The 22,671-nt window shown below is 34.0% G+C and overlaps 3 protein-coding genes across 5 annotated transcripts; 1 reads left to right on the top strand and 2 right to left on the bottom strand.

The window, feature by feature from the left end:
- Positions 1 to 3,986: 3,986 nt before the first annotated feature.
- Positions 3,987 to 9,465, bottom strand: LOC18107129 (phytyl ester synthase 2, chloroplastic). The gene is made up of 14 exons (XM_024589323.2): positions 9,035 to 9,465; positions 8,854 to 8,905; positions 8,595 to 8,650; positions 8,320 to 8,478; positions 8,075 to 8,179; positions 7,639 to 7,745; positions 7,276 to 7,397; positions 6,751 to 6,859; positions 6,527 to 6,660; positions 5,808 to 6,180; positions 5,052 to 5,165; positions 4,858 to 4,946; positions 4,600 to 4,709; positions 3,987 to 4,493 (listed from the first exon to the last, which is right to left on the bottom strand). The coding sequence occupies exons 1-14, from the start codon at positions 9,402 to 9,404 to the stop codon at positions 4,303 to 4,305; spliced, it is 2,091 nt and encodes a 696-aa protein (XP_024445091.1). The 5' UTR covers positions 9,405 to 9,465; the 3' UTR covers positions 3,987 to 4,302.
- A 6,602-nt stretch (positions 9,466 to 16,067) lies between these two features.
- LOC18107128 (CASP-like protein 1F3) lies at positions 16,068 to 17,889 on the top strand. The gene is made up of 3 exons (XM_006373059.3): positions 16,068 to 16,479; positions 16,597 to 16,720; positions 17,371 to 17,889. Exons 1-3 carry the CDS (start codon positions 16,247 to 16,249, stop codon positions 17,593 to 17,595), a joined length of 582 nt encoding a protein of 193 aa, XP_006373121.1. The 5' UTR covers positions 16,068 to 16,246; the 3' UTR covers positions 17,596 to 17,889.
- A 302-nt stretch (positions 17,890 to 18,191) lies between these two features.
- On the bottom strand, positions 18,192 to 21,658 carry LOC18107127 (uncharacterized). Of its 3 annotated transcripts, none has more exons than XM_052448252.1 (12): positions 21,640 to 21,658; positions 20,777 to 21,010; positions 20,517 to 20,591; positions 20,373 to 20,431; positions 20,143 to 20,278; positions 19,943 to 20,039; positions 19,791 to 19,857; positions 19,517 to 19,615; positions 19,147 to 19,236; positions 18,885 to 19,039; positions 18,682 to 18,783; positions 18,192 to 18,561 (listed from the first exon to the last, which is right to left on the bottom strand). In XM_052448252.1, the coding sequence occupies exons 2-12, from the start codon at positions 20,973 to 20,975 to the stop codon at positions 18,396 to 18,398; spliced, it is 1,245 nt and encodes a 414-aa protein (XP_052304212.1). In that variant the 5' UTR covers positions 20,976 to 21,010; positions 21,640 to 21,658; the 3' UTR covers positions 18,192 to 18,395. The 3 variants fall into 3 exon arrangements, with proteins under 3 accessions (XP_052304212.1, XP_024444405.1, XP_006373120.1); XM_024588637.2 differs by lacking the exon at positions 21,640 to 21,658 and adding an exon at positions 21,117 to 21,572; XM_006373058.3 differs by lacking the exon at positions 21,640 to 21,658 and adding an exon at positions 21,348 to 21,572.
- Positions 21,659 to 22,671: the final 1,013 nt, after the last annotated feature.

Genomic DNA, 22,671 nt, shown 5'->3' with positions numbered 1-22,671 from the left:
TTATTATTATTAAGTAACTGCATTCTTGTAAATGTTTTGTACTGCATTAGGGACGTCATACCAACAAGGTGCTTAGGAAACCCAATACACGGGAACCTACTTTTGCAAGGAATCATGTAGTTGCATTCTAAATCATGATGTATTTTATATGAATCAATGTACTGAATGTATAACTATTATTAGATCCTTTTAGATTAAATTCGTGATGACTATTTGTAGGATAGAATACAAACTCATATCTATGCACGTATATTTTAAATGTGAACTTCTAATCATGCAAACATAATATTATGAGTTTATGTAAGATTCACTTTTAAATGAAATGTTGATTTTTGTTGATGTATGGATTGTATATTGATGATGTGAAGGGAACATGTTCGCCGATTACCGACACGATGTGTGTCAAGTACAAAAAAAAATAATTTACTGTTGTTTTGGGCTTGAAAAGCCGGGTTGCTACATGATCCCTGTCCTTTTTATTACTATTTTCTCTATTTTGAATAATCTATAAAATTATATATATTTTTTAATTTCAACCCCTTTCATTTTTTAATCATTCAAATTTAGTCCCTAGTTTTTTATTGCTAGTAGTTTTGTTTGGGATCAATTTTTACCGCTATTTTTACAATTTCATTATCCTTTGATTTTTTTCCTATCAAATTTTATCTCAATTCTTTTTACTGTTATTTTTTTTTCTTTGGAAAGTTTTTTAAATTGGTTGGAAATGTAGCTTCTTAATTGAACTCAGGTCCAGGATATCACGAGTTACGAGTTTTAAAGATTAGACTAGGTTTAGGAAGATCATTTAGGTTTGCTTGGGTTTTTCATTTTTCTTTATTTAAGCTATTTTTCTTTCGGTTTCATCCTTCAATATTTATTCAATTAGAGACCAAGTTCCATTTTTTTTACTTGCTTTCTATATAATATTTTGTTAGTCATGAAAAGGACCCCAATTATCTTAGACATTTTTACTTATCCTTTTCTATTGGGTTCTGTTAGCTAATTTTTTAAATCAATATTTGGAATGATTTTTTAAACGACTTATTAGATTAGAATTCTTTTTTTATTTCACCCCCTTTAATATTATTTTTTTAATTTAGTCCTTATTCTTTATTTGTTTTTGTTTTTTTATATTTTCATCTTTCTTAAGCTTTCTTTTCTTATCAAATTTAATCTCTTTTTTTTTATTAATATTTTTTTACATGGTAAAAATTTTTAAAATTAATATTTTATACGATTCCACTATTCGACATTATATTTTTGGGAAATGAGCTTCTTAACATTAACTTGTTTTCCCCCTTCTTTAAGCCCATGTTTTTTAAGTTTCATCCTTCAATACTTATTTAATTGGAGATCGGACTCTATTATTTTTCTTTATTTGTTTTTTGTAGGATTTTTCATTGATTTTGCAAATGACACGGATTTTCACTGATCTTTTTATTTGTTGTTCTTTGTTGGATTTACTTTGACTAATCAATATGAATTTGGTTGGCAATTGAGCTTCTTGTATCAGCTCGAGTCTAGGATTTAATGTGATATGAGTTTGAGACCTTTGTCCAAGTTTAGAAGGTTTGCCTTGGTTTTCTTATTTTTTTTTTAAGCTGATTTTTTTTTAATTTTACCATTTAATATTTATATCATTAACGATTAGGCTCTGTTTTTTCTTTATATGCATTCTATATGTTTTTTTTTTATAATTTTCAAAATAACTCGAGTTATTTTAGATCTTTTCATTTGTTGTTTTTTATTGGATTTACTTTGACAAATTTTTTAAGTTGATATTTTTTTTTCAATTTCATCTTTCAATATTATATATATCGACTAGGAATCAATTTTCTTTTTTGGTTCCACCTTTCAAGGTTAAGGTATTTTGATACTGGGCTTCGTGATTTTCTTTGATTTTCTTTCTATTCATCTATCTCGATCCCATCATTTAGACCTTGGGTTTGGTGGGTTGGCTCAAATTTTTTTCTTAGGGTCTCTCTTTTTAAACTTAATATTTTGTCCTTGAATATTATATTGTTTTGGAATTGAGTTGCATGTTGTTTCACTATTTGTCTTCTATTTGATTATTTCATTCACATGATTAAAATCATAGAGTTTGGTTTGCTGGGTGTTTTTTGGTTCTTTTTTAAAATTGTTCTTCTTTTAATTTTATCCTTCGATGCTGGATTTGTTTGGGATTCAACTTTGGATTTTCTTATTTGTTTTCTATTTTCTTATTTCAATCTCACCACCTCCCTTGCATATTTTTCATGCTTAGTTAAGTTCACTCAGGTCATTTTTTTTTTCTTCCATGTTTGATTGGCTAGGATCTTAACTTCATTGTTTTTTTTTTAACCATTCTTTTTTGTTATAGGTTCCTATTTTTTTTAAGTTGGTCCATATATCATCTTTTTTTACTCGGTCGAGTCTATATCCTGAGTTGAGTTTTTTAAAAAACTTTTTAAAACAAGCTTGCATCACTTAAATATTTTTTTTTTACCGATAAAAAAAATGTTTTGGCCAGCAAAACATGGCACACCTACAAATCTAGTTTATTCTATAATGGTTGGAGGGGCATGTCAATGGACTTTGTAGTTAATATTGTCAACCCTCCTAATTGATAGGGTTTTGTCTTCTTTTTTTTCATTTTATTCAGTATACGAAGAATATTTTATATTGAAATTGACGAGGAGGTGCTAGGTCTGATTTCGAACCTTAATTAATATTTTAACATATTATTGAATCTTTGTGACAAAATATTGGTTGTTTGTAATGATTTTGTGTTTTTATTTTGTGCGTGAATGTGATTTGTGTGTGAACGTTTAAATTTATTGTGAGTTTAATTATTCGAAATGATGTTTTTATTTATATATATATATATATATATATATATATATATATATATATATATATATATGGATGTTTATCATGAATGTATGTGAGGTTTTTTTTTTGTTAATATGATATGAGCAATTTTGTATAAAAAAAATATATAAAAATGATTACGAGCTATTTCAGTTTTGTTGTTTTTTTAACATGAATAAGTGCGTTGTAAGGTGTCTTTGATGATACTCTCTCAATTCACTTTTCATAATACAATAAACGTTATCCTATCGACGAGGTCACTCTTGTAGTGACAAAATATAATTTTTAAAAATAAAAAATAAATACTATATTTTTTATTGTTTTTATTTATAAATATGTTTTTGATATTTTTTATGCGTTATGACATGTTATTTTGTATTCTTGTGAATGGACCCAGATCGAGTTAACATGACCTCACATAGGCTCAATGAGTATGAGTAGTTTTTTTAGGGCCTATTTTGCTCATATTCAAAGAGTGGGGCCAAAGCTCAATTTCTGCCATCCATATGGGTCTAATGTCCATTTCAAAATCCAAAATAAATAAAATCTTCTATTTTTAAGGATTAATGTAAATTTTTAAAAAATAGATGAAATTTTTTATTTTTAAGGATTAATATCAAAATTTTCGTAAAAATTTCTAAATCCTTGAAATCTTCTATTTTTTGGGATTAGTGTAAAAAAACCTTCATTCAAATTCCAGAATTGATGAAATCTCTTGTTTGTTTTTAGGGATTGACATCAAATTCTTTGTTAAAAATAAAAAATCGATGAAATCTTTTATTTTTAGAGATTAACATCAAATTTCTCGATAAGTCTTCTACATCCTTTAAAAAAAATATATAATAAAATAAATCACAAATAAGCCTAGAAATAAATCTAGACAATTAATAGCATGTGTAGATATATTTAGGATAAAACAAATAGCAATGGTAACCTTTTGTTTGAAAGGAGTCGATAAGGGTATCGTCGATCTTTTTTTAGACATAATTAAACCTATTACATGAATTTCTAATAACAGTGTCTATTTTTCATTAATTATTAGATAGCAACTCCATTATTTATATTTTTCTTTTTAATTTTAGAGAGTTACGCATTAGACATGATACCCAACCCATTTTCTAATAAAGTGTTCTTGGATATTGCTAACATGATCAAATATGATAAACCACACGTACGTTTTTCCACTTTCTCCTGGTGATGATGATTCTCTTTCCACAACCATATTTGCCGTTGTTTTGTTTGCCGATAACACTGATCTTTTCACTAATAAGACTCTGCCTGAATATTCTTCCGAGGAAACAATGGGCATGTGGCCGATAACAAGTATCATCTACAGTATCCATTCGAATGTTGTCCTGCCAGCACCTGCTACTTGTAGTAAGAATGACAGTCGCCATGATGAAATCTCTTTGATCTTCTCTTCGTAAACTAAGCTTTCTTTGGACAGAACAATCATATTTCAAATGTTGGAACTTCAGAATTAAAACCGTGCATGGCCTGGTAAGTCAATCGGGTCACTATGTTCCTGTAAGGATCACTCTCTCTCTTCTCCTTCAAAAAAGCGAGGCATTTCTCCACCTCAGATTTGATTTCCAAGTACAATTCCTGAGCTTTGTCCTTGTCCCTCAGTTCCAGCTCCCTGCCTTCGAAACATAATCAATTATTCAAGTCAATCTACTTGCATTAACTTTGACTAGTTGAAGTTTGTTCGTCCACAATTTGTCATTTCTATAGAAAGATGACCCATACCTTCTGTTTCAATCGGTTTGCCAAAATAGTAATAGAACCTGCCAGGAAATTTTGGTAGAATCCATGGATAGTGCATATTCTCGTTTCCCAACTCACCATTTATTTGAGCCCTGTCATTACAAGAAAGTGAAAAATCTTAAACAAGCTACCAAGTACCAACATAGGGAAATTAAATTTGAAATAAGGAAAAACATTCATATGTAAGGTGCTGGAATGTTTTGATGGAAGTATCTAAGAAAAAAAAGGCAAATTCCGTACCTCACTCTGATACCCTCTTCTTCTGTTGATCTTCTAATTTCATCCCTTAGGAAAGGAATCTTCATTTGATCGTCCAAATCAAAAACCACCTGAGACGAAGAGTATGCTGCAATCAACTCTTCATTGAAGGGAAGAAGTAAAGTAATGGAAATGAATGAGATTAAGATTGAAATTTAGCTGCCAGCAGGACTGACTTCACCAAAATCATCTTCTCCAACAACTCCAAATGGCACAATTTTGGCTCCAAATCTAGCTGCTGTCCTCACAAACTCGGGATGTTCTGGCCAGAACAACTTGTACTGTTCACCCTGAAAAGTATGAAAACATTTGTTCGTAGCAAAACCTAAAATGTTAAAACTTTTTGAGTGTGAAGAACATAAAGTTTCTATGTCACAAAACAGACAGAAAAAGCTGCTAACAAGCTTGGTTCCAGTTTTACTATGTGCATAACTTGATGCTAAATCACATTTTATGGAGCAGAAAGCATGTATAATATATCAAAACAGAACGTGAACTGTGCACGGTGCACAACCTAAAATCGCAAAGGGGAGGCTGCTTCTTTTTCGATACGATGGTGAAGTTGTATTCTCGAATCACTAATTAAGACAAAGTCCACCTCAACTCCCTCTCAAAGGGTATTATTTGAAAACATCTCTATTTATGGTATATGAACATGTAAGATGGATTGAATTTCTAATTTATGGAATAATGAATTGCAATTCATTCCAAAGTTCTTCATGTTATGTTTGGGCCAAGCAAAATAGAAACAAACTCCCTCTACAAAGCAAGCGAGGTAGCGTGTAAGATGGATTGAATTTCTATTTATATGCAGGTGATCACAAGATAATCGAATCAAAATTCAAATTTCCGGGATATATAACACAAATGTTGAAGAAATTATTTCAAATTGTAGGCATTTTTATCGAAAGGAAACTTCAAAGCTTCGGTACCTTCCGATGAGCAGCCTCGCGCGCACCTCCTGGGTACAGTAGCACATGAGCCTTTGAAGATAGAAGTTTGAATAAGTTGGTTCCTGAAACTGGTACTGCACCCATTACCCTTATTAGATCAAAATCTGATAATGGAGGTAACGTCCCTTCTTTCTTCTTCCTCATGAAGAGAAGTGGATGCGCCAGCCCTCTCAGAAGAATATTTCTTTCCAACAACAATTGGGATACCATCGGGGCCAATTCATATCCCATTAACATATGATAGCCAACGAACAGGACTGGTCCGTCTGAAGGAATTCCTGCAAGGCCCTTCACAACCTTCCCACCTTCCAGAGTTGAGAGCATGACAGCACTTGTAGCTATCAGAAACAACCTAAAAACACAATAATTGTTAGAAAACATTATTTATGGTATATGAACATGATTCTGCTATAACTTTGATCCCCATAACTCCTCCTATAACATCGGAGGACTATAAGTGGTTGGCAGACGGGGTAAATATTGTCTACCATAACATAAATACAAATCAAGGTAGCAGATATTGTATGAAAAAGTCCATCAAATCAATAGAGTTCTTGCGAGGAAATTGAATTAAGCATGATTTTTCCATAGCACACAAATATTATGCCATTACAATGGACTAGCTGAGTGAATAGAAGTTTTTTTTCCTGATAATAGGAAATGATCACTCCTTATTGGAAGAGAATAAGATAATCAACCTGTTCAATTCGTATAACTTTTTGAGTTCGGAAGGGGTCGGTGGTACATAATCTGAAACATAGTCGTGGTGTATTCCGAGGCGATAGAAAGCAACAGTACCTTTGATTATTGTTGCCAAATCAATGCCATTTTCCTACCACAAATAGGCATAGCTACTAAATCAAACATGATATATTTTAGATGCAACACACTCAGGCACAAAAGCTGAGAGAGATTATCATACCAGGAGGAGGAAATGCCCACTGTCATTAAACTTGATATTCTCACATTTTGGGAGCGCACGAAAAAGTCTTTGACCTTCCTCTTCACTTGGTAGCAGCTGATCCTTTCCGCTAAGAAAGACAAGCAAGGAACCAAACATTTTGTAAGGGAATTAGACTTGTAGCTTCAAAACTCACAATTATCATGGAGGAAATACAGTGTTGACACTCATTGAATGGAAACAATTTGTAGAGGTTAAAGACAATAATTCTTCATGCAGTTTTTTGTTGATTTCCTTTAGTTATTTAAAATTCAAGTGCAACACCAATGGCGAGTCCAAATTACAGCACTTTTTGTCATATTAAATGTTTTTGCATCAAAACGGAATTATTTATCTAGCATTAGGGAATAGGGTGGTTTAATCTGAAACCTTTTTTTATAAATTTGGATTCTACTATTCAATACAGGTACAATCAATACACTGGGCTTTTGTCGCTCTTGCTTAAGAGTTACTACTACCTTGCTATAGATTCTGAAAGAGACAAACCTGGAAAGTACAACTGTTTGAGCTTTTACAGCATGGAGGCGAGAATTGGCGAATTCTGAAGCTGGTTTAAGCATCTGTTGCTTCCAGAGAAGTGTTTCTCTAGGTAAAAGGGCAGCTAAATCCTGTGATACAAAACCATCAATTTTCATTATCAAGACTGGCAACACATTCCAAACTAAGAATGTATCCAACAAAAGAGTCAGGTAAACATAACACTATCACCATCATTATGAGCATCAAAAGACATCTAGCACTGGTTATTTTTCTTTTTCCTTTAGCAGCTAACATAATTTATGCCAACAATAAGAGAGATGCTTAAGAGAGTTCTTCATTTGCAGAATAAAGGTTTTTTGTTGATCTTACATTGAGGTGAGATGACATAGCAATAACGTCTTTTGATAATCCTCCAATTATTTGTTGTACTGGAATTCCCTTTACTGCATTGTCCATTACAATCTTCAAAGAATCACCTAAATGTATGCAACACAACGACTGGAGTCAACTGGGAGTAATATTGCATAGGTACTTAGTGTGATAACTTCTATTCGTGCTGACAATCTCCATTGAACATGGCAAGTAGCAAACTAGAAAAACTGCATCTGGTTCAAGACTTATTTATCCAACATATAACATGACGAATTTTGAATTTTTTTTCTTTTTGCAGATATTTTTGTTCGTTTTAGCTTTGTCCCACTTTGTAAGGGCAAGAAAATTGTCCTTAGCGTTTATCAAAATAAAAAATGTGTCACAGGAAACTAGCAAATTAAGGCAGACTATGTAATAATGGTAGATAAGGAACCTGTCATTAAGCTCAGCATATAAGAAAGCCAAAGCTGGTGTTCGATGGGTATGATTTCCAAGAAAGAGACAAGTGGTTGCAGTGGTGACTTTTCAAAAGATGTTGCTGCGATAAAAACATCAAATTAACAAGCATCATTTTGAATCATGAGCTATTTAGTAACAATCAGCCACATCTTTTAAGAGAGTTTTGTTGAAACAAATTTAATAATAAACTTAATTATTGAAAAGGAAGCGATTATTCACCTGGATTAGACAAAAGGAGTGAAAGATTAATGTCAGGGTTACGAGCTGCAACAGCTAGTGCAAGGCATGCTCCAAGAGATTCTCCAACAAGATATATAGGTCGTTTCGGCGAATGGTAATTCTCTGCTCTTACTGTTCTCTCAACAAACTTCACAAGGCCTGAATCATATTGAAGTAAATGTAAATGCACATACAAGGTTAATTACAATGGCACCAATCTCTTCTACCTGCACTGCAGTATAAAACAAAGTGATGGTGTAAAGATAGAAAAGAACCTAAAAAGGGTGTTCTGTCCTTAACCGGAACATGCAAGCACCATATGTCAAAAATCCTAGGGTTTCAAAAGCGGAGAAATAATGTGTTAGGCAGCATATATAACATTAGGAATCATCATGGAAATAGTATCTATCATGCTTTTTTTGTAGGGAAATCTTGCTTTGTATTTACAAACAATGGGGTATCTGTGAGTCATTTCGGGCTGCTACAACTAATTGTATATGACTCGAGATTAGTCCTGTTCGAAGTAATGCTTACTTTCCAAGAGTATGGTGATGCTTACAGAGTCCTAGCCCAACACCATCAATCCCTGGACAATACAATACACGATGGTATCTTATTTTTCATACTTGAATTACCAACAAAGAAGAATGATTCTAAATTTAATCTCAAGTAATTTACAGGGAAAGGAAAACTAAAATTAATTGAGAGTGGTCACCAGGCAAAAATAGGAGGAGTGGAGAATTGTCCAGGCGAGAACCGCACTCTAACGGAGAGAACCACCGAGGTGGACCGCTGTCCTGTTTAATGAAATTCTTGCACTGCTCAAAGTAATCATGGAAGCTTTTCATACTACTCGTAAACTCCATTTCTTTTTTCTCCAACTCTAATACATACGGATTTTGCTTCTCTCTTATCTCCTCTGTTTGTACTTCTTCCCGCTTCTTTTTAAATCCCCTATTCCCATTTAAATTGGTCGTTGTCGTTCTTGATATGGGCTTCAGTTTTGGTTTGCTAGTTGATGACGAAGAGGGCATTACACGACAATGAACTGCCATAAAAAAGCAACCTCCGGTGACAGCCGACATGCTAGTAAGCTCTCTGATCTCTCTCTCTGCTTCTTTCTATCCTGGTGTTGGCAAACTTTAAGGAAGTTTGTCTGAAAGTGATTTGAGATTAAGAAAATTAATACTAATGACAAGAACAAGGAGAGCAAAGAGCTGTCCAAGATTTAAGTGAAGATTTAAAGGGATCACGAGGAGAAAAGCATGGCTCTCTAAAATGTACATTTTGAGAAAAACAATGTTTGCTAGTTGCTTGAAGTCCCAAGACATGAAAAGCAGTATTTGATTGTTTGATTGCCATTATAAGCTGTTATTGTTTGTTTGATTGTGTAACCTTCAGCCGCATGGATCTTGAATCTTTGGGTAGGTCGTCCACGCCTTGTGCCTCTTTGGAAGCTTATTGATGTATGCAGGCTCTCTTCTTTCTTTTTAGAATTTTCCAATTGGAGATTTCTGACAGGCAAAGACTAATTCATAGAGCCTTCGATACTCTTATCATGAAACTAAAGTCAGACTCATTGGCAACACTTGCAGGGTTCATTGACTGCTTGATTTTAAGCTAACTACAAACATATATACATGCAATCAAAACTTTTTGCAGGGCTCCCTCCATTTCCTCTTACTATTTGCATTTTATGCATATTTGCAGAAGCTTCTGCCAAGAAAGGAGACCAAATTCAGCAAATGTTTTGTGCCTGGAATATGGGTTTAGAACAACTATTAATCAACTTTGATACATCATTAGAATTCAGGAAAGCAGCAGGCTCTTCAAGTGGCAGCACATTAAAAAATTATTTACCGGAGGCAAATTCATCATTTCATGGCTAAAGCGATTTTAACCATAGTCTAGAAAGGAAATTTTTGGCGGTCGTTTTTTTTTTTTTTTTTTTTTTAGCGGTGAAAACAACCTTTTTATACTGATTTTAACTTTACCCCCTTATATATATATATATATATATATATATTACCCTTGTCAACACTGAAGCCCAACACCATCAGCCGCTGACGGTGATTCTAGCCACCATATCTCCGATGTCCAACCATCAAACGCCTTGAAACCACCATAGAAAGGAGAGTCAGCCTCCCCCGATCAAAACTCGACTAGTCCTCATCATCAACACCATTGTTAAAGGCTAGAAAAGGGAAGAGAATCGTTCAGTTCACTCGAGCCTTCTTTATCGTTGATCTCCCTCCCTAGTTAATTGTGAGATACACTGCTACAATTAGTGGATGAACGAGATCGAGATCTACCTGGAGAGTTGCTCAACAAGCCACCATCCTCTCAGGATCGTTACTGGACCATACATAATGGCGGTGCGCTAGGCTCACACATCGAGTGAACAATACAGTGCATTGTTAGGGGTGTTTTAGTTATTTAATAGCTTGACCAATGGCATTTTAGTAATTTTATAGTTTGACTATGGGCATTTCAATAATTTTCAAATCTAATTTATTTTATTTTTTATTTTTTTAATTTAAAATAATTATGCTTGTATATGTATTTATGGATGCTTGATTGGATGAAGTATGTATGGTAAGCTAAAGTGTGTCAAACATGATTACTGTCCCTACAAGAATTTTTAAAGAACCAAAGAACAATTACCACCACTCCCTTTATCTTTATATGAAAGGTACAAAAAGCTATTTAATATTAGTCAAATTGCTTCTATCTCTGAAAACCCAGATTAACCACCATATTCAAAGTGTTATAAACCTAATCAAACCTATGAGTATCCACTCGTGCTGTTGGACATAGTATGATAGTTGCTTCATCTTTAAGAACAAACTTTTACAACTCATTAAGGTGGGTTGGATAACATTAAATCAGAATCCTAATGTGAATATTAATCCACTCTCAAATCACGCCTTTAAGAGTGAAAGAGTAAATGTGATTGCTTTTGAATATGGGAAAAAGTAAGAGACGGATGTGAAGATGACTATGAGTAGTTTGTATGACATATTGGGATATGAAAATTGACTTCGACCACCATCCAAGGTACAAGCCAACATAGATTCTGGTGAATATTGTAAATATCATCACTAGTTTGGTCATGATATTGATTTTTATAAGGAATTCCATCATAGGGTTGAGACCATGATAGCTTTTAGAATGTTAAGGATGGAAGATGACCAGATTAAAAGTGAGATAGAAATGGTGGCATTTCAAGATGAGAATCTAAGAATGTTGAGGATGGAAGATGACCAGATTAAAAATGAGATAGAAATGGTGGCATTTCAAGATGAGAATCTAAAGTATACAGATACTAACCGATATAAATTTTGGTGAATATTGCAAATATCATTGCTAGTTTGGTCATGATATTGATTTTTGTGAGGAATTTCATCATAAGGTTGAGGTTATAATAGCCTTTGGAGTGTTGAGGATAAGATATGACAAAACTAAAAGTGAGATAGGATTTGTGGCATTCCAAGATGAGAGATTTAAAGTATGCAGAAACTAGTCGACTGTAGGTTCTTCTTAAATGATTTTGACAAAGCTTATTCATTCAAACAATGGAAATTATAATACATAACCTTATAGGTGTAGATATACCTTCCATACCAAGGGCATTTCCCTAATTTTTAAGATGAAATAAGACGATGGATAAGGAGTGGAAGATGTTTTACATTGGAAGAGTTAGAAAGAAAGAAAAAGGAAAAAGGTAAGGCAGTCGAGGAGTTGACCAGGAATGATGAGGTCACCAAGCCCATAAATAAGAAAGAGGTTATTAGATTCTTAAAGTTGATGAAACACAATGAATACAATGTGATGGAATAATTTAAGAAAACTCTCACTTGGATTTATATACTATCATTAATCCTGAGCATTAAACTCTATATATAAATGCATTATAGAAAGTTCTAAATGAAACTTATATCCTACAAGACATTACATAGGACTCCATGAAGTATTTGGTGGGTAGGATCTAAGCCATTAACTGTCTGTACTTTATAAAAATGAGTTAGATGAAGGGATAACACTTAACAAATCAATATACATCACAATAAAGTTTAAAGACTATGTAATTATAAAGGTGTTAATTGATAATAGGTCAGCCTTGAATGCACTTCATAAACATGTCCTGGACTGGTTACTAGTTAATGCGCCTTATAAAAGGCCAAGTATCATGATAGAAAATTATATGGTGTGTAACGCTCTAAAACTTTCAATATAAATTTGAGCTTTCTAACTGTGGTGTTCATGAAAATGGTGGATTTTTATGTTTTACATCATAAGAATAGTCACAAGCTGACTATTTAATAATTATCATCTATAAGTATTGGCACACATGTACAGTGTCGCGATAATCATGAAGGGATAACACTTAACAAATCAATATACATCACAATAAAGTGTAAAGACTATGTAATTATAAAGGTGTTAATTGATAATAGGTCATCCTTGAATGCACTTCATAAACATGTCCTGGACTGGTTACTAGTTAATGCGCCTTATAAAAGGCCAAGTATCATGATAGAAAATTATATGGTGTGTAACGCTCTAAAACTTTCAATATAAATTTGAGCTTTCTAACTGTGGTGTTCATGAAAATGGTGGATTTTTATGTTTTACATCATAAGAATAGTCACAAGCTGACTATTTAATAATTATCATCTATAAGTATTGGCACACGTGTACAGTGTCGCGATAATCATCCTTCTAGAGTAGGATCTTTGTGGTGATGGGTGAAAAAAAAAAGAATTCTTGTTTCTTATTAAAAAAAAAAAATTGGAGTCACCACCTAGTATCTTAGTCACTAGAAATATTAATTGATCTTAGAGTCTAGATAAGGGGACTAGTTGTGTATAGGGAGGACGTATCACTAGTAGTATATCTTACTTAAAGTAAGCTGCATTGTTTATTTGTCTAATATAAACTAAGGTACCGTTGTGTTTTTTTAATTGTTGGTCTGTTTAAGGTTTTAAGAAAGGTCATTCTCGGTAAGGAGATCTTTATCTTAGTAAGTTAAAACCTAACCATTCTAATGTCAAATTATATTTTTTGAATTTTTTTTAATATCAAGAATACGTCTTATGTATAAATTCATAATCCTTGATATTTGAACAAACAAAATAGATTTTTTGATATTTTTAAAATGTAGGTCAAGTTCTCATAGATTTTATAAACTTATTATTAAATCCAAAAATTCATGCAAAGATATCAACAAAACTATTTTTCTTGATTTTTTATATTTAAAAATGCTAAATCACGCCTTGTATTTTTTTATTATTTATGAAAATATATGATTTATTTTTATATTTGAGAGACTTGACCATATGCACACAAATAAAAATGTATTTTTTGTATTTTTTTAAATATAGAATTTTTTTTTTTTGTATTTTTTTTGAAATTTTAAAGAAAAAAATGTATATTTAATGCTATGTTAATATCTTACAATATAAGTTTACAAACCAATTATTAAATGAAATGGTTAAAAAACAAGCAAAGAACCCACAAATAATTTTAAAATGGCCCTTGAATGTTTTTCAGAATTTGCAAAGATTATTTAGAGATTATTTTACTAGATACTAAATAAAGGACAAACTAAGGCTAAAAGAAAAGGTAATAGAACGTGTCTGTCATACATGTTCTTATTTTAAAACTAGAGGCATGAAAAATATCTTAATGATATGTTTGTCAAACAGAACGAAAAAATGATTTTTTCTTTGATGAAAATCAGGCACAAGCCTTTAAAGTTGGGTTGGACTTAGTCCAGTCACATAATCATATGGGCTGGGCTCACTAGGCCCAAGGACCAATCTAATTAGGCCAACAGATGGCCCAAAATCCTTTTTAATAAAACAAATCCAGCCTAACCGTGGGCTGGGCTCAAAATAGAGACCCAACCTCCTTTCTCTTCATTAGTCTGGCTTAATGGCCATTATTTGGCAAATTTGAAGGCCACCAATATAAGCATTTTTTTTCCAGCCATTACACAGCATACACTTACATATTTACACCATCATGTAGAGGCATGCCACATGAAGAAGTAAGAGAGAAACATTACCTGGCTTATGGTTGAAGGCTTGCTGGTGGTGAACAAGTTGCTAGATGCTTACAGAAGCTGGAGTGTTGGCGTTTGTTGCTCACGGTGTTGCTGCTGTCGTCGTTCTCGGCTGGAACATGATGTCACGGTGAGGCTGCTGAAGACTTTGCTGATTTAGCTCTCGTCCACAACACTAGTGCAGAGCTGCTGCTGGAAGAGAAATGTGTTGCTACTGTCAGGTGGGCTCCTCTATTGCTTGAGCTACTACTGTCGTGACCGAGAAGAAGAGAAAAACTCTAGGTACTGTTACTAAGAAAAAGCTGTCGAAAATTGCAACCTTTGTTGTTGATATGATGAAGAGGAAAAGACCGGCTATTACTCTGCTACTACCACTTGAAGAAAGTTGCCATACCACCGTGACCAATGGTTGCTGACGGAGAAGATCTTCAACTGTTACTCACGGGTGCAGAGGAGATAAAGGCTGAGCTGCTATTGCATGACTGAGGAGAGTTGTTGCTCCTGCTGCTGCTTGCTCACGATGCGGAGAAGATGATGCTGGATACTGCTAAGGAAAATCTTCCAACGCTGCTGAGGAGCTGTTGGTCCACTGCAACTGCTCACGGTGTTGTTGCTAATGAGCTTGTTTTAGATTTATCAAGTTAATTGGAGTTAAGTTAATTGGAGTTAATTGAATTACATTGAAATAATTTTATATGATTTAATTTAAAACTTAAATTATATAAAAAATTAAATAAAATAATTTAAAAATTAACTTCTTGACCTGAAATTAATAATAATATTTAAAAGTTTTTTATAACCTACACATTAATTTTTTTTATGTTTTTTTAAAAAATTGTTCTAATTGAAACACAAGCAAGTTATCTAATTTAAACACTAAACAAATATTATTTTTTTTGTACAAATTGAATATAAAAATGAAAAAATTAAATTCAATATCACATATAAAAATAAATAAAACATCAACCGGACTAACCAAGATGGAGATAATAAAAAAAAAAGAAAAAAAAATGGAGATACCAAACTAACTTTTGTTAACAAATGTGTTTCAATTATTAAATATGTGTTTATAAGTAACTCTCTAGCCCTTCTTCTTATTATTATTATTATATATTATTATTATTGATACAAACTTTCTAGCTTTTGAAAGAACCATTTTATTTAATTATTTATGATCATGTTTTTTTTTTTTTAATTGGGTATCGTCACATCTTTTTATAGTGTGAGACTAATCTAATTAAGGGTTCGTGGCTGTCTTTCCTAATAAATACGCTTCCTGAAAATCAAACTTGTGTTTTCACCTTTACAAAAATATAACAGTACTATAATCACTAGACCAACACTTCATTGATTGATTATGTTTTTGTACCTTAAATTTCTACCCAAAAATTTAACTAATTCAATGAATAATATTTTTATAGTAAGTGATTTTCAAAATAATTTTCGGGCATTACTCATTTCATAATTATTATTCTTAAGAAATTTTAAATTGAATTTTTATTATTCTAAGAATTTTAATTTCGTTTAATTTAAATTAAAAAGAATACGAAAATAATGCAAATTCTTAATTGAAAAAAAAAATAGAGACAATACCTCTTTTTTAGAATTTTATTGGGCTGGCATCTGCAAAGGCCTTATATGCTTTGATTTTTTTTGACTTGTCATTTATTGGGTGGGTGAGTTCCGTTCACTTATTTATGACTGCTTGTAGACCTTTAAATCAAGCTAGATTTCCTCTTTGTTTTCAAAAACCAGGAAAACCCCTTCTCTCTGTACCAACATCTCCTATGCTTCCTTGATTTCCTCCTCTATTTGCACTCTGTTCAATTTCTGTGCAACAGAGAGGGTTTTTCTTTATCAATGGCAACTCCAGAGAATACAACAGAAAAGGGTTTTCTCAAAGCCAAGACTCCACAAGGCACGTCAACCCCAGGTCAACCACAGAGGAGTTTCTTGATGGCTCAAATCACACTAAGGATTTTAGCCATTGCTTTCACAGTGGCTGCTATCCCTATAATGGTTACCGCGAAGGAGCCAGTCTCTTTTATCGGGCTGACCATTGCACCACGTTACAGCCAAAGTCCTGCCATGAAGTAAATATTAAACACTAAGAATGTGCTTTGATTTTGTGGGGGTTTAAATGCAGGTTTTAATTATATTAGACAGGATATCGCGTGTTAAGCTTTTTGTGTTTCTGGGTTGTCTTGTAGGTTTTTGCTTGGTGCAGATGCAACTGTGTGTGCCTTCTCTGTGTTGTCGCTGCTCTATCTATGGGCCCTGAGCCGTTCAGGATCACAGACTACCAGTTATTTCCTTTTGTATTTGCATGATATGGTAAGGGTGTTGTTTTTCTAATACATGAATATAAGCATGAGGTACGACACAGAAATTAGATGTCACCTACCTAATTAAAGTCATTCACCAAATGTTTTATTGTTTTAACGAATATCAAGGCGAATTTTTTTTTTTTTAAAAAAAAAACATTTTCTTTTCAACTGATTTTGTTGGAGACTTATTATCATCTTCATGCTAGAGTTATTATTCTACAGGAGTTCTGGTTTACCGACTCAGCATTGTTTAGTTGAAGTTTTCCCTCATGAACATAGAGATTAATTGATTATGGTCCTATGAAGTTTACAAAAGCTTGGTCCCCACCCAATTTAATGATATCACCAACATTTTAATAAAATCACTATAGTTTTGTTAGAATGGGGGCCTGCCCCCTTCCCCGATGGGTTCCCTTGATCCACGTCCTGCATTCATGCAATTTTGCTTCACGAGAAAAGATTTTTAAGACAGAACGCTATAAAATGCTGATAACATGGTATGTATTTGATTGAGGAAGTCATCACCTTTTTCTCTTCTTAGTTCATTGTATTCCATTATGCATTATTCACTGTACCTTCTCTCTTGGTTTTAGTATTCAACTTTGTACTAGTTGTTTCTCTGTTTCTTTTTTGCTTATTTGAAAAAATGCATTGCAGGTGATGACGGTGTTGATGATATCTGGATGTGCAGCAGCAACAGCTGTTGGTTACTTGAGTAAATATGGTCAACGAGAGGCCTTTTGGAATCCTTTTTGCAGTTACGTGACCAAGTTCTGCCACCAAATGTTGATATCTACTGTGCTATCTTACCTTGCTTTCTTTTGCTACCTTGCACTCAATATTTTAGCTGCTTACAAACTCATGTCTCATGCAACTGAGTGACTTATGAGCAGTGAAGAGTAGAGGCTGACCAGGAAAGTTAAACAAAGAGGAAATAAGGTAAAAAAGGAGCTTCTGGTTGACAGCTGATTTCTGGTCCTGGATGCCTTTTGTTTTACAAGATGAAAGAGGAGTAGACGTGTCTTCCTTTTATTCTGCTCGCCATTGGAGGAATTAAAAGAATAGATCATGTAAACGATTGTGTTTTGGATAGTTGTAAATTTTTATTACAAGGGCAGCTGACTAAAATTTCGTGAACCTTTTGAGTTTTAAGGGCATTTGAATCATGCTTTCTCATTTTATGTTTTCTATTCTCGAAATTGACTCTCAACACTTCCTCGTTTTATATTTGCTAAGAAATAATGTTGTTACTTTAGTCGACTGTTTGTAGCTTTGAAAAATCAAGAGTTAGGAAATCAGATGTTAACCTATATGACGATTCTTCCATGACCGGAGCTACCATATCCAACTTTTGCTGCACGCACTGCTGATGAGTTTTGCTTATCTGGTGATCATCACAAGAACCATTCCAAGATGAATTCTAATGGAAAGGAAACATCTGGTGCCTATTTGTCTAGCATCAAAACAGAAGAACATGCTTCTAGAGATACAAACTCTGTACAGGTTTTATTAGACAGCGTTTTAAACTAAAATTTACATGGATGTGGAGACAGATCAAGAAAGTATCTTGTTGCTATCCTATGGCAACTTGGTAAGGTATGGTACTGTATTAGCCTTGCGTGGCATAGTTTCATTAGAGCACATATCCAATTACACAGAAGAAGAGTTCATAGAGGGTTTCATTAAGTTCCAGTCTCATCTTCAGAATCTTTGAGGTGCTCCTTTAAGGGCTGACTATGTATGCCCCACTTATCGCGATCCCATGCTGGATCTATTTCCGGCAATACATAGTCATCAGGTGCCAATGACAACTGGAAATCTGGTAGGTCAGGCAGTGCTTGTAGAGCCCTGCATCATTAACTTTGTTAGAATCTCTACTTTTTTTCGCAGATTCAACTTTTGGACAGTAATATAAACAACATAAGATGAACTGAAATACAAATAAAGGTCAACTGGAGAACCACTCACTTCTCTTCTTCCAAGAGGTAGCCATACATCTGAGACTTCCTTGATGCAACTTCAGGAATTTTCTGATGCAAGTGCTTCATTGCACCCCAAAGCGGAGGAGATCTTCAAGAAAATTCAGGGAAATAAAGCGAAAATAAGATTTCAAGGACAACAAAAAAATTACCATTCTTAGGTACTTCTTACAAAACACTGCCAAAACCAACCTGGTAACAGGAGCTGTGAGGCAAAAGGTTAAGCAGGCCTTCTTGCTCTCTGACAAAAGCCCACCTGCAGCTAGAAAACAGCATACAGCACTAACATGACAGGCTGGTTCAGTGCCCTTGTCAAGGATCAGACCATGGTAGTAGTAAGCTGCAGCCTAATAGGTTGTGTAGAATAATTAGAATCAGTTGATGCAAAATTATGAAACGCAACTCTAAGATCAACACAGCAATCAGAATTTAAGAAGTTGACTGCAAAGAAAACCTTTGCTTCAAGGAACTTCCACTTAATGAAACAGAGATGCTTCTTTCCATGCCCATTACTCATGTCAAGCCCTGACAAGAAGTGATAAGCCTGAATAGAGACAAACACTAACGATGAGAGTTGAGAAATGAAGGTCAGTGAGCCTAACACCTAAGAAAAGAAGTAAAGTTTACCAAATGCATCAAGAAAATATTTTAAGAAATAGTCTTCTAGTACATATTAAATGAAAGTTATCTGTTCCTTCAGTTGACTGGTGAATTCTACAGAAAGAGGCTTCTAAAATCATAATCGTTAAAATAGATGCAATAGAGCATCGTGTAGGAGCTTGACAAGTCAAAGTCTCAGGAAGAATTAGAGCATAAACACAAACCTGACTAAAGTAGATCAGCTGTTCACATGCCAACCTCCTCTTCACAGATAAAGAAGCCTTTTGACTTTCAACAGCGAAACCGAGCTGAATTTCAGTTCCCTGAACTTGAAAGCAGTATTAGTTTCCTCTAATTCCCATTTGATGATAAAATGCCAGACATTTTGACTTATAATTGGTTGTTACAAAATAGAAGAGGTAACAAATGTCTGTTAGTCTGCATTTTGAAGGAAACACAGAAGTTCAAGACAATTGCAGAGGTCGACTAGCACTATACCTGGCCTAGCGCTTGAATGGATATAGCCTCCAGGACACCATCTTGGAAATCTTTTGAAAAGGTTTTCCTGAGTACACAGAATCAATCACAACTATTAATATTGACTCTAAGTCCCACGAAAAATCCTTAAGTCTGCGTCTTTCTTAACATACTTGATATCTGGTGGTAAATGAGCCAAGATTTCACGGACACAGAATACCAAGCATCCCGATGCCTTAAGCAGTAAATCAACAGCATCCCTCTTACAATCTGGGTTTTACGTTATAGATTAATCACAATCCATTGAGTCAAAAAGAACTACCTCTGAATAATTCAAGACTAAAAATAGAGCGTTGAGGATAAGAATGAGAACCTGAAGATACAACCCTAATGCCAGAACCAGAGCGATCCTTAGGGATCATCAATGTGTTAGCCTCTGACAAAGTAAGCATTGCTATCATGTGAATGACAGATAATAATTCAAACCAGGAGTTTGCCACAGAGTTTTCCTGCTCAATCGTATTTCAATTCTAATTACCAGTCCACTGCTAACAACAAAGGTTTTCCAGAAGCAGCTGAAGGTTGAGAATTTGATAGACTTACCTGCCGGCCAGTTTCCAGATTTTTCCACTTGAACTCGACCAAGCCCTCGAGTCCATGTTCTGCAAGATACATATAGCAATTCATTAGAAAAGGAGACAAGGAAGAGACTGACAAATTATTAGCATAGAAATGAGCCCTTAAAACCTTTCTTGGTGAGCCCAATAAGAAGAGACAAGTACTCTTCCAGTGCCCTCCTTAGTTCAGTCACGGCAGATCCACCTGCATTGCCCACAGTTTGTGTAGCAATTTAATTTCCTTTACAATTCTTAAGAAATTCAAAATTCCCCTCCAAGAACTAATATACAAAATTCCCATCTACAATAATTTATATTCTTTCCATGTTTCTGCACATCCAAAGAAAACACAATATAAGAAACATTATTAGGGTTGTGAGAAAAACAGACCTGTATCCTCAGCCACTAACACAATCTGATTGCGAAGGCAGGCCAACCTATCAACAAGATCTTGAGGAATTAACCCTCTTAGTGGCCTTTGAAGATCAGAGTGTGCAGGTATTCTCATTGAAGGAACATACACTACCACTTCTGGTACACTTTTTTTCTCTCTCCCCGCAAGTGGATACATAGAAGCACCGCACCCCATTTTTTTCTTCTTTCAATTCCTTCAAACTTTACACTCTACACAAAATATATCACCTAAGAAACTCTCTATTTAATAGAAGAAGAAGAAGAAGAAGAAGAAGAAGAAGAAAATAGTAATATTTATTCAAATAGAAGCAAGTACCAGTAGAAGGTAACAAGAAATGGAAACTGTCAAGGATTAAAGATTAATTAAGAACACTACAGACAGACATTACTAATAAAGTAATAGAGAAAGGAGCATTAATGGGTGCACTGGGATGCATGAGAGCAGGAAGATTCATCTATATATAATAAAGAAATCACAAAACAGACGAGAAGAGAACTTGAAGTGAAATGATCACTCAGAATCGGTGCAGAGAGAAGAGAAGAGTACTGGATGAAACTGCGAAGCTTCGAGGACGCATCATAAATGTTGATGATACTAGAGAGAGAGAGAGAATCTGAGAGTAGGAAGCTCAGGAACCGAGACATAGCTCACATGGAGGAGTCGTAGAAGTCTCTGCGTCGTTAAAGGAGCTCTTTGAAAATTCATAATCAACTTGTGATACTATTATTTCTTTAATCCAAGTAAGCTTTTAGTAAATGACCGATTAGTTGATGTTAACTATATATTTTTTTTCTTTTATATAATGGTGAGAATTTGATAGCTGCTGAAAAAACATTACACTTATCTATCTGATAGCTTGGTACGCTTCAGTTAGGATTATCCAGGCTACATCCAGTGAAATTATTGTAGCCCTTGTTTCATTGAAATGATTTTCAGGAATTACAGATACTTTTCTTGATTGAAAGCTTCAAAGTCTACTCACATGGTTGAAAATAAGAAAGCTGTTTAAGACTTTTAGGTGGACTCGTGCAGAGTATCTGAAATAGTTCCTGGGCTTGGTGGTCGAGTCATTGATATATCATAATGCGAACCCCACAACTCCATGACCATGTGTAATGTGAGATTATGTGTGTATATATATAATCTTAAAACTAAATTTGCAGTCAAAGGATATTTAAATAGAGAAGTACAGTGATTATGGATAGATCTGCCGTTAATTCCGCTAGGTTTAATAAATTTGCCAGCGTCTTACATACGTGCATGATGAGATAGCACAGAGAAAATGCGATTAGCCAATTTCCAGCTTTATAGATGCACCACCATGTTACTTAGGACAAGACAGCCTGGTTCATGGATGACAGCATTCAATGTTCTTCACTAGGCTTAAACCAGATTGTTATCCCATACTCCTGCTAGATAGAAAGTGTTGATTGTAAGAACTTTCAGTCCTTGTCCTGTTTCTGGGTAATTAAGACTCAAAATGGAGACCCAAAGCCTAATAACTTTGAGATCATGGACCAAGAGTCAGGACTTGCTCATGATTCTAAATTTGACTGTAGTTCAAAAAAAAGAAGCAATTAGTGATGATAATTGATAATACAAACCATGACTTGAAGTGGAAGAAAAACAAAAGATAACAAAAAAGAGAGAGGAAGAAACCTCAATTTAGCCCCTGGCAGATTACTCCATTATCAATAGAATCCCATACCTTTTGATTTTATCAAGTTTACCTTAGACTTAATGGATATTGGACAATGCCATCCCTCCATTCATCCAATTTTAATGACAATTAAAAGATTTCAGCCAATTTTCATAGTGGTTCCATCCAAGGTGTCAAAATAAGCCCCAATGTACCTTAAAAGATAATTTC

Source organism: Populus trichocarpa, chromosome 17 (genome assembly GCF_000002775.5).
Source record: "Populus trichocarpa isolate Nisqually-1 chromosome 17, P.trichocarpa_v4.1, whole genome shotgun sequence".
In the NCBI taxonomy this organism is placed as follows: Eukaryota; Viridiplantae; Streptophyta; class Magnoliopsida; order Malpighiales; family Salicaceae; genus Populus; species Populus trichocarpa.
This window is presented reverse-complemented; position numbering and strand designations above follow the sequence as displayed.

Coding starts and splice junctions, on each gene's coding strand:
- LOC18107129 (XM_024589323.2), bottom strand. CDS start 9,404: ATGTCGGCTGTCACCGGAGGTTGCTTTTTTATGGCAGTTCATTGTCGT. Junction 8,479..8,594: donor GGACAGAACACCCTTTTTAG/GTTCTTTTCTAT, acceptor AATATGATTCAG/GCCTTGTGAAGTTTGTTGAG. Junction 6,860..7,275: donor CAAACAGTTGTACTTTCCAG/GTTTGTCTCTTT, acceptor TGTCTTTCTTAG/CGGAAAGGATCAGCTGCTAC.
- LOC18107128 (XM_006373059.3), top strand. CDS start 16,247: ATGGCAACTCCAGAGAATACAACAGAAAAGGGTTTTCTCAAAGCCAAG. Junction 16,480..16,596: donor AGCCAAAGTCCTGCCATGAA/GTAAATATTAAA, acceptor GTTGTCTTGTAG/GTTTTTGCTTGGTGCAGATG. Junction 16,721..17,370: donor TTTTGTATTTGCATGATATG/GTAAGGGTGTTG, acceptor AATGCATTGCAG/GTGATGACGGTGTTGATGAT.
- LOC18107127 (XM_052448252.1), bottom strand. CDS start 20,975: ATGGGGTGCGGTGCTTCTATGTATCCACTTGCGGGGAGAGAGAAAAAA. Junction 20,432..20,516: donor TATTGGGCTCACCAAGAAAG/GTTTTAAGGGCT, acceptor TGTATCTTGCAG/AACATGGACTCGAGGGCTTG. Junction 20,279..20,372: donor ATCTGGAAACTGGCCGGCAG/GTAAGTCTATCA, acceptor ACGATTGAGCAG/GAAAACTCTGTGGCAAACTC.